The sequence below is a fragment of the Coffea arabica genome, chromosome 7c (genome assembly GCF_036785885.1).
Source record: "Coffea arabica cultivar ET-39 chromosome 7c, Coffea Arabica ET-39 HiFi, whole genome shotgun sequence".
NCBI classification, from domain to species: Eukaryota; Viridiplantae; Streptophyta; class Magnoliopsida; order Gentianales; family Rubiaceae; genus Coffea; species Coffea arabica.
Window position 1 is genome coordinate 9,187,693 of NC_092322.1, and position 15,303 is coordinate 9,202,995.

The 15,303-nt window shown below is 35.7% G+C and overlaps 2 protein-coding genes across 2 annotated transcripts; one reads left to right on the top strand and one right to left on the bottom strand.

Moving 5' to 3' along the window:
* Positions 1-1,119: 1,119 nt before the first annotated feature.
* Positions 1,120-2,964, top strand: LOC113699320 (protein ALTERED XYLOGLUCAN 9-like). Its single transcript, XM_027219605.2, has one exon. The coding sequence runs from the start codon at positions 1,517-1,519 to the stop codon at positions 2,615-2,617; it is 1,101 nt and encodes a 366-aa protein (XP_027075406.1). The 5' UTR covers positions 1,120-1,516; the 3' UTR covers positions 2,618-2,964.
* Positions 2,965-5,124: 2,160 nt separating this feature from the next.
* On the bottom strand, positions 5,125-8,300 carry LOC113699321 (expansin-A13). Its single transcript, XM_027219607.2, has 2 exons — positions 7,611-8,300; positions 5,125-5,801 (listed from the first exon to the last, which is right to left on the bottom strand). Exons 1-2 carry the CDS (start codon positions 8,114-8,116, stop codon positions 5,492-5,494), a joined length of 816 nt encoding a protein of 271 aa, XP_027075408.1. The 5' UTR covers positions 8,117-8,300; the 3' UTR covers positions 5,125-5,491.
* Between the last annotated feature and the right edge of the window lie 7,003 nt (positions 8,301-15,303).

A 15,303-nucleotide genomic window follows, 5' to 3' on the forward strand; every position in this document is an offset into this window, starting at 1 on the left:
ACAAACGAATATGCGAGAGCATGTCCCAAAACTACATGTGCTTATAAAATTTCTTACAAATCACCCATCAATATTGTTTTCATGTCAACAGTTAATTCAAGCACACGATCCCATTTTCGAAAACACGATCCGTTCTTATCCATTAAATCAATTTATATTGACATATATCTTTATTTTCCATAGACATCCTTTCTCCCTAGTACTTGCTACATTTGTTATTTTTTAACACAATCTTGCAACAAGAAAATCAATTAACTAGGACAAGCCTCGAGGTATGTTTAAAATCTTAGGGAAAAAGGGAATGTACATACTAATACTACTAGCACTTATTGAGTGGTGTGTCATGTAATATGGTGCAAATTCTTCATCCACTTCTTGTGATGAAGTGTTTTCTTAAATGCACCCCTTGTAGTTTAAAAATATTTACTTACACCTCCCGTACTTTGAATAGAAGCGGAAAACATGTAGAAACAAACTTCACTGCTGGAGATTTCATTATACACGTTCTACTAATGCAACTAAAATTTTTTGATTCTAACTATGTGAGGTCTTAATAACACTATTTTTCTTTTACAAATAGTGCAACTAATTATTTGATTCTAACATTTTTTATCACCCTTGGTTCTCTCTTCATCTCTAATAGCTAGTTTGAGAGTTCAGATTTCAAAGGAATAGAAAAGAAAGGAAGGGAAATGTGAACTTTTCACGTTTGGGAGATAGATTTTAGTGAGACGGAAAAGAAAAGAAACGAACGGATCTTGAAGAGAAGCCAAGCGCTGCTACAGTGCAAAAATTTTCTGACCAAAACGGGCAGAAAGCGAAGGAAAACTGATGGAAGCTTACAAATTTTTTTTTTATCCTTTCTTGTCTCACATAACTTATCCTTTCTCTTCTTTTCTTTTCTATCCTCAACTCACAAACTAGCTATAAGGGTATTTTCAAAAAAAAAAATTTCTAAAATTTAACATTACTCGAATTTGGCATATTTAATAGTTGTTCGTCTACCAGAGTGCGGTCTGCAGATTCTGTCAGTAATTTGATTAGGATTAAAAAATAACAATAAAAACTTCACTATAAAAGAGAAAACAACAAAATTTTAGACCCAAAAAAAAAAAAAATCGATCCTAAAATGGCAAAAAGCCCAAAATCCATTAGCCAATGAAAGCAAAAATCGGAAGCAAAGGTCGCAAGTAGCAAGTCTCCATCATCCTCCTCAGGCCGTCCTTCCTCGGCCATCTTTGTCAGCTACCAGAAGGAAAGCCTCTTCAAGCACCAAATTTACACAGACTCTATCTATCGCTCTCTCCCTCTCTCTCTCTCTGTAGTTGTAGCATTTCCATCACCCCCAGAAAGCTCCCTTAGCTCACAATCCACAGCCCTCTGCCCCTTCCCCACGCATCCCAACCCTAGAGTGCCCCAGACAAATAAGCACAAGGATTGGAACCCAGAAGTTTGATTCTTTTTTTGCCGCTTCAAATGTGAAAATTATCAAGAACCCACATCAGAAATCACGGAAATGATGTTAGGGGCCGTCCAATTTGGAGTATTGGCGGCCTGTATAGTACTCTTTGTACCCATGGGAATGGCGGGTTGGCACTTGAGTCGCAACAAAATGCTGTTTTTTAGCGGTGCCCTTTTCATTACTCTTGCGGTAGGCGTTCATCTAACCCCTTATTTTCCTTCTTTTTCCGCTTTTATTCCATCATCATCGTCTTTGCCTTCATCACCAACTGTTGTAGCTTCTTCTGTAAATCGTGATTCTTGCATTTCCTCTTTACACGAAATTGAATTTCATAATCAAGATTCTAGAAATAATGACAGTACTAGTGAAAAGAAGTCTTGGAAATGGGTAGATTCTAATAAGGGTGTAGTGGATTGTGAGTTTCAGAAGTTGAGTAAATCTGATGCTTCTGATTTGTTAAACGGGTCGTGGGTCGTTGTTGCTGGTGATTCACAGGCGAGGTTGATGGTGGTTTCTTTGTTAGAATTATTAATGGGATTGGACGAGATAGAAAGGGTTAGAGGGGATTTGTTCAAGAGGCATAGTGATTACCGCACCACTGTGGACGTGATCGGGATGAAGTTGGATTTTATCTGGGCGCCATATGTTAGTAACTTGACGGATTTGATGGTTGAATTTAGGGAGAAAAGGTACCATCCAGATGTTTTTGTGATTGGGTCAGGGTTGTGGGATATGTTACACATGAATAATGCAACTGATTATGGTGTTTCAGTGAGCAGGTTGAAGGATTCGTTGATGCCACTTTTACCTGTTACTCCAGAATTTGAATTTGAGGATAGGCCGGTAGTAGTTCGCTCACCTCTTATGTTTTGGCTCAGGATGCCAACATTGATAAACTCGATTTTGAATACAGAGGAGAAAAGAGCGAAGATGACTGATGCAATGTGGTATGCTTATGATGAGCAGATTTACAAAAGTAAGCTAGTGCGGAATTTTGGAGGACCTCTTTTCTTATTGGATATTCGCTATTTGAGTAGCAGATGTGGAAGGACATGTACAGTAGATGGGATGCATTATGATGGAATTGTTTATGAAGCTGCTGTACATATCATGTTGAACGCGTTGCTCATTGAGTCCCAACAGAGGTTGTCGTGATGCAATTTTGGTTTAGTTAGTTAATTAAGGAAACCAGAAGCATGGAGGAGCAAAAACATTCTTCCATGAGTTTCAGCTCTAGTTGCTTCAATGTTGCATGTATGATTCTTTCAAGCCCACTTCCCTTGATATGGGAAGTTTTGTATTAGTTGTTGGTTTATAGGTTCATTTTTGCCCCCCTTGATAATTTGTATCCATACAGATACTTACAAAACTTGTATTTCATAGTCAAGGAAGCCACTCCTGTATCTCATTCAATTTTGATGTGAAGAGATACAATGATCTGAATTGATGTTTTTCCACATTAGTTATGAATGTTTCTGACACATACTTGTCAATTTTAAGAATTTGATGTAGATGCTTTGTTAAATTACTTCATTTGATTCTTGAGTGGTAGTTCTGAACATGAATTTTGGGATGGTGTAACGTCCTCTGTTAAGAAGAAAGCTACACATATGCTTTCTGCCATGTAGTTAGGGTATCTAACTTTCTCATTCTCTATAGTTGGTAAGTTGACAATGATGATACTTCTTTTTTTTCTTACTTAGAGGATCAATAGTGGTTCCCTACTTACCCCCGTGATGATTCGAACCTGTGACCTATCAGTTACGGGTGAAACATCTTAACTAGGCCATGCTTCGTTGTCAACAATGATGATACTTCTTTTTAAGCAAATATACGCCACGTTTTGTTTCATCCCTGCATATTTATGTGATTGACCAAGCAATGATCTAGGACTATAGGGTACGCCGCACGATTGTAGTTCAGTTCATAATGATATTGTAGAGCATATCCTTCCTGCCACAAGCTTGTTCTTCATCTGCATCTGAACTTAAGGCTACATGCTGTCTTTTATCTCTCCTGTAGTAAATAAAGAATTAATCAAACAGTTAACTCTTCTGCATAATGTGTATGGAATTAATCCTGCATACACCTGAGTTGTATTTTCATCATTCAAATTCTCTAATTAACAGATATTAGGAAACCAATGTTGGCAAGCATCTTCAGTTTACCACTTTACCTAAGCTGTTGCTGGGATTATCTTTGGTGCCTCTTGCTTGCTTGTGGTTGGTTCTATATTGAAACCTATTGTGACAGGTTTTGCTGTCAATTCTGCAGTCAATGGCTGCCACTGAATTATGTTAGGTAGAACATCTATCTTGGATTTTCAAAAAACACAAGTGCTGAGCTTGAACCCACCTTTTCATGTCAATGCATCACTCACTTGTCCAGTGATATTCTGTAATTTGGCTGAGAAGTGACATTCTAAGAATAACCATTTGCAAATCCCCAGGAGTTTTATCTCCCTATTACCTTGGACCATGGATTGAAGGGTGATTTTGAAGATAGCTGCTTATGTATGGTGTTAACAGAATAAGTAAAAGATAATTGTGTCTATCAACAAAGAGAGTAAAATTTTTAAAATAAAAATAAAAAAGCATATCATTTGCTAGGATAGGAATGGTCCTTAATTTCTTATGGTAATTCATGATCATCCAGTTGATCTATTGAATAGTGGACCAGATTCAGTGTAATAGAACTGATGTATAATCACTCAGTTGTATTTGGTTAGGTTTTAGGATTCAGTGGTCAGGAGAACTGAATATTTAGCTGAAGCAGATTGGCAAGTCGAAGCCTTTTTCTATGGGATTTTAGAATTGGCAAGAAACTATAATGGTATCAAGCATTAGGTGCAAATACGATTGATTGAATAGTTAAATTATGAACCTATTATTTGTTTCTCACCAGCAGTAGAGAACTGATTATTTGATGAAGTTGTAAATGGATTGTTTGTGTATGTATTGATTCTGTCCTTGGACTTTAGAACACTGGATTAAAGCAGTAATAGGAAGTTCTTAGATACGCAAGAAGAAAGAAGGATAGGAGGAGGATAATATGTAGGACTACAAGGCAATACCATGTTAATAGTCTTGCCTCTAAATCTTGGCCTTGTTTGGCAAATGAGTTTAAAATTTTCCAGATTCTCAGTGAGGTGAGAACCATTAAACTTCTGTTAGGAGAAGACTGAGGTCTAGTTATTACTCCAATAATGCGTCAATGCCAAAAGGTGCTAGTTAAGGGACCGATGGAGTATTGATCAGCACAGATTTTGTTATCAGGGACAACCACCATCTGAAGGAAAAGGTCACCTTTTTTCATGAACAAGCATCAAATTTTGGACTTCAACATGGAGCCTGTTTAGTTTGGCATTCGTCAAGCTTTAGAAGGATGGCAATTTCACAAACTCAATTGTAACCTATTTTCTTCTTTTATCATTTTAACTTGTTAACTTTTGAACAGTTGAATGAATTAGCATATGGCAACTTTGCCTCGATCTGCAGCGTGTCTTCATTACTTTTATCAGTTTATACTGTTTATATTCATTGGGCTTTGCACTTAGCAGCAACTGATAGACAAAATTCTCTTTCACTTTTTGCATGGCATGTTAAGAGAAGTCTTTTGAGGTTCATCGTTGATCTCGATACTGGCATATAGCTATCACAAAGTGAAGGCAAACAAATTTATAACTTCCACTTGGCGACAACAGTTTTTTTTTTTTTTCCAAGTCTGTTGTGGAAGTGAAAATAGACTGCTACACAGACAGCTTGCTTGCTCTCTTCTCATTTTCAAGCTCCATGCGGTGCTCGAAAGGTGCCCTCCAATAAAAGTGAATACAAATTCCGTTGTACAACATATTTTGCCCTCAATGATGATCCAACACCATTTCCAAACCCCTAGCCTTGCCCCTTCCTCAAATTAAACCTCATTTCGGAAAAAGAAAGAGCCACCAATACACCTCGTACTCCCTACCTTTGATTCAGGAGAGGGTCAGCAATAACAATATTATCTTTTCGTTTCAGACAGGTTCTACTTTCAATAATCAAACTGCTTTCCTTCAAACGTCTGCCCATAATTCCAGTCCTTTGGAGCGACACTGTAAGATGCAAGGGTCACTCCATCACCATTGGTAAGCTCAAATGAGAGAGGTTGATTCTTCAAATCAGCATTTATGTGCCAATTCTGCCCCCAGTTCCTGCCCATTGGAAGCCATCCGGTTCTTGAGCCTTTGATTTTCACAGCAGCTATGTCTCCAGCACCTGCAACATTGCTGATTAACACTGATAGAAATATTCCAGCACCATTAACTGCAAAACGAACCCCTCCTTCCTTTCTACATTTGACCCTGTTCAAGTAAGAAGAAAAAATAAGCATATGACTGAAAAAATCTTATCAAGAAACCTCTATCTCGTTATAGTTCTATATAAAGGATATATAGTCATAGAGGATGCTTTTACATTTTTTAACTAACACACTCTCTCCCGTTTCTTTTTGCCAAGCACCTCTTATAAGTGTATGGTACCATAACTACCAGATACAAGATGTGCCATGGTCAACAGGATAAACAAAACCCCCAAAAAAAGAAAAGAAAAGAAGAAAAAAAGAAAAAAAAAAGAGGAATCCTTTGCAGCCAGTCATGTTTGTACTTTTACCTTTGCATTTATATTACAACAAGCATAAAAAACTTGGCAAATTAATCAACACCACACCGTGTGACAAATTGCTTCTTGGTGCAAAAAGTATGTTGATAAGAGGGCCTAAAAAAGATTTTCACAGCTGACAACTTAAAGAAACAGCAAGGTGTTGAAATGAAGCTTCAATCATATCTGGACCATACTTCTTCTATAATACAACTTTTACCAACACTACAGCACGCTTATACCTTCCAAGTCTCAATTCTCCTCTGCTACCTTAGTTAACCTCCCAACACTCCCAAATCATATCTGGGCACACTTTTCAGGTATCGTGTCCAGATTACCTACTTTCAAGAACTTATTTAAGTTTTTTTAAGAGCTAAATTTCTGCATATTCAAAAGAATAATTCGAACTAGTGAAAAAAAATCTCAACTAATTTCTCCAGACGTTTCAGAACAGAGACTACAAAGAATTCATTAAGCCCAAAGTAGTTTTCTAATAAGTCCTGTATCTCTCAGACTCACCAGAGACTACAAAGGCTTCTATATTCAAGATTAAAGAGATTCTACAAGAAGCAACTTGAAGCCCTCTAAGTAATCATATTTCACTTACCGTGTTCATATCAAAAATTTTATGCCATGGACATATTGAAAAATCTCAGAAGTTTCAGATGATATATCATCTTCCATTGACTTTCAAGTTTCTCAAGTCTTTCTCATGAGTTATTAGCCTACAATTTTTAACGCCCATAATTTCAAAAAATCAGTCCAATTGTTTCAACATACTCCATGTACTAATTCAACAGGCAATAGCTACAATAATCTTTTCTGATATCCTGAGTTTATAATCACAATGATTACCCAGAAATTTTTAGTCTTTCAGCATTAAAGGATGTTTAGAGTTTGCACTGAATAAAATTTGACTCCAAATTTCATACTTTCTGTAGTTCAATCACCTTATTACATGCTAAATAAGATCTTTACATCTTTAGTTCCTTTGGCATCCCGTCAAATTACAACTCTAATCACAAAAATCATTCTATTTCACCTTGTTGAAGCAAACTTTGTAAGGCTTTCTGCTGCATACATCAGATAGCTACACTAGTCAGTCACCGGTCCCACATCCATTCTCCATTGTAAAGATGATTGTGGTTTCACATTAACATTGGACCGGGATGGAATCTACATGTCACATCCAAAACAACAAACGTAGACAAAATAGGTTATTCATTTGTTTGTGCCATGTTAAGTTTTCTAGATTAAGAACATAAGTCACATATATTTCTAATTTTATGCTCCTGAAGACCCTAAAAAAAAAAAAGCAATATGAAATAAAAACAAACCAACACTTTACCAACTATTTATAAAATTAAAAAAAAAAATTTGTTTACAGAAAAGGCCTGAAAAAATAGATGCAGCTACAAATATACCATTACACGAGTAACTCTAGCTCAACAAAAAAAAATAGCAGGAAAGAAAAGGAGAATTCAGCTAAAGAATCAAGTACACAAACTCGATACCTGCGATACTGAATGGGCATATTGGAAGCCTTCCAAATGGCAATTTTCTCAAAAGCTTCAATGGGAAGCACAAAATGTGCATTAGGGAAATTACAATGTCCTCCACCATCAGCTTCAAACCCATAATTCGGAGCACAAAAGTTAGTCGCAGTAACAATAATGGAAGTCCCAGGAATACACCATCTCAGGTCCTCAACACACCTAACTTGAAAGCAAGCTCCACAGATCTGACCCTTTTCAAACAGGACTGTACTGAGTGCAGCTGTGGCTTTCCCGTATCCCATTTTCTCCAGGTCCCCATAACCACAAGCCCCACCAACCGGGTCTCCCGGTTCCGCGGCGGCGTAGTAGGTGGCTCTGGCGGATCTCCACTCTGTGTAGGAGGAGGGGGTGGAGGAAGAAGGGGAGTATTGGTAGTGGGAGCGGACTAGCTGGGGTAGGGAGGAGAGTAGCGTGAATGCTACTGTGACTGTGACTAGAGTTTGAAAGAGTAAAGTTGGTGGCATCTTTGTCTTGATCTTGATGGGGGTGAGTGAAGGAGCGAAGCTATCGAAGACAATATTTGATTTGCTCTTTCAAGTTTCTATACCTAGTCGCATATTGTTCTTGGGAGCTGTATTTTCTCCTTTTATGTTCTCCTCTTTTCTTGAAATCTTAAACTAAAATAATTATGAGATCTTTACATATTAATTTATAAAGAGGACGGGTGTAAATCTCTAGATCAGATAAGTGCGCTGCTGCAATCTCTGAATCTTTAAAAAAAAAAAAAAAAACCAAGCATAATACTTCTTAGTAATATACTACTAGGCTGGCTTTGAATCTCCAACATAGCATGATGGCGTTACAGCAAAGCCGAATGATTGGAAGTTGGAACTGCTGTCACTATTGTTAGTTGTAAGGTACGACAACTATGTACCTGCGTGCAACAGGTACAAGTTAATGCCAGCCAATTCATGTTCATGGCAGCCACCCTTTGAGGCAGACAACGGGTGAGAAATTTCACATTTGAGAAATTTATGTGATCTGTTCACAGTTATTTGCTTTTAATATTCATGTGGGAAATTTATGTCCAAATTAATGAGTAAAGAAATCATTTTAACAACTGTGAACTCACATATGTACCAAATAGGAGTGCAATCAAGTCAAGCTGCTCACGGGTAGCTTGCGGGTGGCTTGATCAAAAGTTTGGCTCAAATCGAGTTCGAACTCGAGTTCGAACTATTCGTTACATTCAACGAGTCAAGTTCGAGTTTCAAAAATAAATACTCGAGTGCTCGACGAGTTTAATCAAGTTTTCATATTATATTTATATTATATATTTTGAGAAAATATTTATAGGTTTAGTTCAAAGCCCAAGCTCAAGCTCGAGCTCGAGTAGATCGGGCTTGATATTTACTCGAACTCAAATGAGTCGAGGTCGAGTTTAATTTTATTTTATCGAGTCAAGCTCAAATCCAAATTTATATACTCGTTTGAGCTCGAGTAACACTAATTATGATCGAGTTCGAGCTCAAGTATGATGCTACTCGAGCTCGACTATGCTCGATAGCACCTCTAATACCAAATACCTGAAAATGATGGAAAATATTTTCAGCCCAATCAAACAGACCCCAAAGCTTGTACATTTTCAACTGAATCCCTTGGCCTGACAGTCATCGCAGTTGGGGAATTGATCGACTTTTAAGGCCCAAAAGAACATTGGGCTTGACAAGTTTGCACGTAACTAGGGATGTTCTCGAATCCTTCTTGCACGAGTGCCTATTTCTTGATCGTCTAATAGTGGAAGTCAAACGATTTGATTAGTCTAGCGACTTCTGGTTGGTCTCTTTTATTGCAGCATTTGGAGATAACCCGTTATGCTCAAATAGAATCCATCACGGTAGTCTGCAGTAAGGATGCAAACGAGTCGAGTCGAGTCGAGTTTTGAATTAATTAGATCGAATTTCCAGTTAATTTTATGAATCTCGAACTCAAGTTCAACTCAATTCGAGTCCCTCGCGATTGATTCACGAGTGGTTCGATTCGTGAGCACCCCTGGTCTGCGGGTGGGGCATCACTTGAAACTATTAAACCTCATCCACAGGCTTCAGTTGTGCTTGTGGATGGAAGGAAATGTTTCCGGAAAGTCCAAAGGTCCAATAACTCCCCATTTCCTGCCGCTTGTTGAAACTGGAGGATCTTTAGACTAATCATGGGAATTCTCAAATTGACTAGTCCATGAATATGTAGACAGATGCTCCTTCCTACTAGGTCCATGAATATTTGGACCCATGCAATAATAGAAATCACGTAGCAACGAGCAGCTGCCAGACTATCTGGAGAGCATGTGTGAATCATAGAATGCTGCAGCACTTTTTGTTTTGTTGAGAACGAGAGCCTAGACATAAATATGTATGTTCTTATTTTGAAGAATTATCGTAGAACTTTTTATGATATAATAAATGTATGTAAAATAAAAAAGATAGTTAGAAAGATGAAAAGCGTGCTTGTAATACAATCAAAAAAATTACTTGTAAATAATTATGTTGTTGGAGTATTTTAATAAAATAATTAAATTCTCAATTAAATGTGCATGTTACAAAGAAAATAACCTAGTAAAATTTTCTACAACTTATAGGTGTTTTAATGGTTTTGAATAAAGACTTATTATATGAAATTATGGCTTTTCAATTTCATTGAGATTTTGTATTTTACAATTCAAATTTGAATTGAATGGGTGTTGACTAAAGAATTATTATGTGAGATTATGATTTTTCAATTACAATAAGTTTTTGTAACCTACAAGACAAATTTCAATGTGTTTTGAATGGCCAATAATTTTAGCATTTACTTGGTGTTTTATTAGTAGTATAGGTTATGTTTGTCTAACTTTTCTTCACCTATAAATATGCATAATTGAGATGGAAAAATACTACTAGTACAACTTATATCTTGTGAGTTTAAATTCACTATTTTCTAGCTCATAGTTAGACAATAAAAAAGGTGTTCGTAGAGCTAAACTCTTCTAGTTATGCAGTCTAGAGAGAGTGTCAGCTGGTGTGGTTGGGGTGTTGTAGCATGGGGGCGACAAACTGAAAATTCTGCTGTACAGGAATCGATTTTTTCGCAGAAACTTGAATCATCTTAAAGAAAGCGAAATATCCATACCTAAACCCTCCACATTTATGCATTATTATATTATTATTTTAATTATTGTTAATTTTATTATTATTATTATAAATATTGTTGATTTTGTTATTTAACATTTCTATTTTTATTCTGGTGGAACAACATATGTGTATCCAAACATATTTGTTTGTGAGCGTAATAATTGCATTGATCCCTAAGACATACTGAACCTCGTGAATATTGCTGTTAATCTCTTTTATATTGCTGTTAAGACCAAACAAATACGACAGGTAATTGCACAAGTGCATGCTTATAAAGAATGAACACATGAATTTACGTGATTAAGAAACTGCATCATATGGACATGATCCACTTAGGTCAATTTCACCAATCACTTCACAAAAACAGGTATACTGTACATGGGACCCCAAGGTTCGGCAGGTGTAGCTCCCACCGCAATGAGCTTGACTTTTTATTTGCCGCAGATCCAATTAATAATGATTCATTTATGGATGCTCTTATCTGCAAAAGGTGTAAAAGTAGAGAAAATAAAGAAAATCAGACGCACGTGATTAGATATATGAAGGTTTTCTTTCATTAGATTGCTTCACTATTGTCCTCTATCTATGCACATGATTGCTCCCTATTTAGGTTTGTTTGCACGTAGTAGTATTATTTAAAATATTATTTACAATAATTACTTTTTATGATACGATATATGTGAGATAAAAAGATAGTTAAAATATAAAAAAAGTGGATTGAAAAATATATTTATGATACAAGCGAAATATTATTTAAAAATTTGCTATCCCAACACTCTGATTGTATTATAGAATAGAATAAATGGAATCTTTTACTCTTTTTAATGTAATAAGACAAGATTATGCAAACCCCAAACGAAGGGAAATTTAGACCGCTGTTTATTTCTATCGGGTTGGACCATGAATTGGATTGTGATTTTTTTGCAAAAGAATTTTACGTTTTTTGTGAGTATATTTTTTTAAATATCTTTCTATCTTACATACATTAAATCGTTACCATACTTTTTTTTTTTATAAAAACTTCTAAAAATAGCAATTCAAACGAGTTTGATCTTTTGCACATGACTGCACCAAACACTTGATAGGTTGATTAATTTGAGCCCCAAAGTGTCTTAAATGGGCTGCTAAGTACCCCTTTAATCCAAAACATTCGCATCAATACTAAAGTAAGACTGCTTGGGGGCTTATCTTAATAGCCCACATGAACAATCACATGTAAAATGTGTAATCTTTGCATGGATTAGGCAGACGCGGTGACCTGTGCTAGCTTCCAAAGCTGTTATCTTTAGTAGAGATGGTATTTCCATTGATTAAACAAGCTCCTAACAAAATTTGACAAAAATAATTAGTTCCGTTTTCTCAGAAGTCTGTAAACAGACGGTAGTTTGTGTTTAACGTGTAAGTGTAGCAAATCGCAATGTACCTAATGTGCTCAAATTAATGATCGTGGACGAAATTTTTTTTTTTTTTTTTTGGGTGCTTTCTTGATCTCCACTAGGAACCTAATTTGAGTAGCATGGTGAGTGGAAATCCACCTGCTGACGAAAAATTGGAGAAAACATTTGTATTGTCGTTGCTGTAGAATTGACAACGGATATATGGAAGAGCTCAAGAAGTGGAGAAAGATTCCATAATCTTTGAATGATGCTAGTGGTAGAAGGTAGAACTTGTGTTGTAAGCTCAATTTTTTAAGCAATGGAATACGCAAATATGGAACTGTTTTAACTTTTCCTCTTCAGGAGCCCAACATTTTTTAACATTTGTTAAATATACGCAAATATAAAGAAGGTCGAATATTTTCACTCATTTAACATTTGTGCCTAGACTTTAAAAGAAAATGAATAGATTTATGCGCCCAACAGAAATTGAATGTATGACTGAAAAATGAACTAAACTATATTTGATATTTGAGTTGAGTTCGACGCGTCATAAGAACTAGATTCAAATTGGTTCACTAATTAATCAAATCAAATATAAAACATTTTTCTGGATTTCGTAAACTTTCGAACTCAACTTGAATTTAGCTCGATAAGCCAAAATTTGATATCTTCATATAAAAATTTCAAAGCTACCCGAGTTTGATGTGAACTAAGTTTGACTAAAACTTGTTTAAGTTTAGCATAATAAATAAATAAGTTTTAAACACCAAAGTGCACCATTTGATTGGACACTACTGTGTCTCTAGTTTAGTTTAAATAATGATTAAAGAGATGAGTTGAACGAGACAGAGGAAAGAATATAAGAAAAAGGTTTTAAATTCGAATTCCCCGCTTACACTTAAAAAAAAAAAAAAAAAAGGGGTAAAAATATAATGAAGAAAGTTTTCAAACTTTTCAACGTGGCTAAAAATATTGATGAAATGGGCCCTTAAATTTTCTTTCTTTACGAGTTCTAAACTGGATTAAAGAACCTGAAGACGTGGGTTCCGAAAATGTCCATTATTGGGAAATGAAAGGGATTTGCGAAATCATGGCCTGCGTGTGCTTATTCGCTGCCTAGCAATTTGTGAAGTTATACACTAACATGTGAACGATATTAGACACGTCAAAAGCTATTCTGGATAGTGTTCCACACAGTTCTTTCCCATAAACCCCAGTTTCAATTGACAAATCCATCACCATGGCATATTGATTATGAAAGGAAAACGAACACATGGTCTCCAAAAAAAAAAATTTTTTTTTTAAAAAGAAACAACATTGTCATTACCTATATATAATTTTTTCGACACTAATTAAAAAAAAAAGGATTATAAATAGCAAGTATATAGATCTGATTAGATTAAAAGGATAATCTGACATCTCTTTTGTTTATTGCAAATGCGATTCGAATCTTTAATTTATAATTTAAAAAGAAATTTAATCCTTTTTTTTTTTTGTGCCATTGAGCTAAAGCTCAGTGGTTGCCATTACCTGTATGTATGATGGGCAGAAGGAAAATGAGCATTAATGAAAAAGTCCAAGTGAGCTGCAAGAAGAGTCAGAGCTATGGCAGTCTTCTTTCTAACAAGAATTGTATACGGCAAGAGCAGTTCTTTTTGGCTGGTACACCCACCCACCCACCCTTTTCAACCTCAAATTACGCGAAATAAGAGGGGGGGAAAGGGGCTAATCAAACATGTGTTTGTGGGAATACCGGTCTTTTTTTTCCTCCCTCTCCTTGCTAATTAAGAATAAAAAATTCACAGAGTCCAAAGTTTGCAGGAGGGATCCAAATATTAGTACTGTGTTACTGCTAAACTAGATTCCTGTCCTATTTGTTGTGATTTGCTGTGGAGGTGGTGCCTAATCCACTTTTGTTGATACGAAATACAAGGTCCAAATTTCGCCTTCGGCAACCTAATGATCCGATGTACCTCTTTTAACTCTTGGCGTCCGTTCAATTTCATTATGTTGTCTAATCTGATTTTTGCTGTCTATCCTTTGCCAAATCGAGATACATGTTGTGTCAAACAAGGTTTTCAAAATCGGGATCCTACCTGGGATCTTTTTTTGGTTTGTAGGATCGGATCGTAGAATCGGTAGATCCTACAAAAAATGTAATAAATTATCATATTTATAATTTTTAAGTTTGCAATTCATAAATATAGTAACAAATAATGTAATTCATGTGCAATCAATATAATTATATTGTTAATTAAGGTTAATTCATTTCTAAAGGCTCTAAACCATATTAATTTATTATAATAAAAACACAAAACACTAATTCCATGTGATAACCTATAACAAAGATCATTTATTCACTTTAGTGAATCATATGAGTCAAATTTAAAGATTCATCAAATTTTCTAGATTTGGAATTGGGCTTAATTATTTACATGGATTTAAAGTACTCTGAATATAGTTTACAACGCAACAAACGACACTCAATTTCAAATTTTCTACACAAAGATATAATCAAAATACTAAAATTATTATTTAATTTATTAAAAATAATAGAATTGTATCAGGATCGTAGATTGGATCGTTAGTATTGATCCGCATCGTACGATCCTCCTAACAACTATGGTGTCAAAAGCCTGCACCAAAAATTGATAGTGCTTAGGAAACCACTGAGGACTCCCTCTCAACCCACCGAAAATTCCAAAGCCTGGGAGACAAATTAGGTAGTTTTGATGAGGAAATTATGAGACACAAAAATCCGAGGTTCGTGCTTGTACGTATCTACCAAAAGATCTTTGGCCTCTCATTTTATGGAGGAATTTATTGTGGCCGTTTAGTTTCCCTTTCATGGCTCCTTTCCTTTAGGGTTTTGTTCGGACAAATTGATTGCACCTGCGTCCCTAGCAATTTATCACACAATTATGATTTATGTTTCCTAATTCGTAATGTTAAAATAATTTCCTCACATGTTTTTTCAACACACCTTTCAATTTTTTTTCCTAAGAAAAAAAAGAGTAAAATGGGCTGAGAGATTCTCAACAAACCACAATGTAATTTTAAAATGAGAGTAAGGACGACTGATTAATGATTTGAATTTGGTACAAAAACCAAATGAATACGTATAGACAAAACCTGCAATAGATGTACGAGTAACACGGGATTTTC

Coding starts and splice junctions, on each gene's coding strand:
- LOC113699320 (XM_027219605.2), top strand. CDS start 1,517: ATGATGTTAGGGGCCGTCCAATTTGGAGTATTGGCGGCCTGTATAGTA.
- LOC113699321 (XM_027219607.2), bottom strand. CDS start 8,116: ATGCCACCAACTTTACTCTTTCAAACTCTAGTCACAGTCACAGTAGCA. Junction 5,802..7,610: donor ATGCCCATTCAGTATCGCAG/GTATCGAGTTTG, acceptor TTACTTGAACAG/GGTCAAATGTAGAAAGGAAG.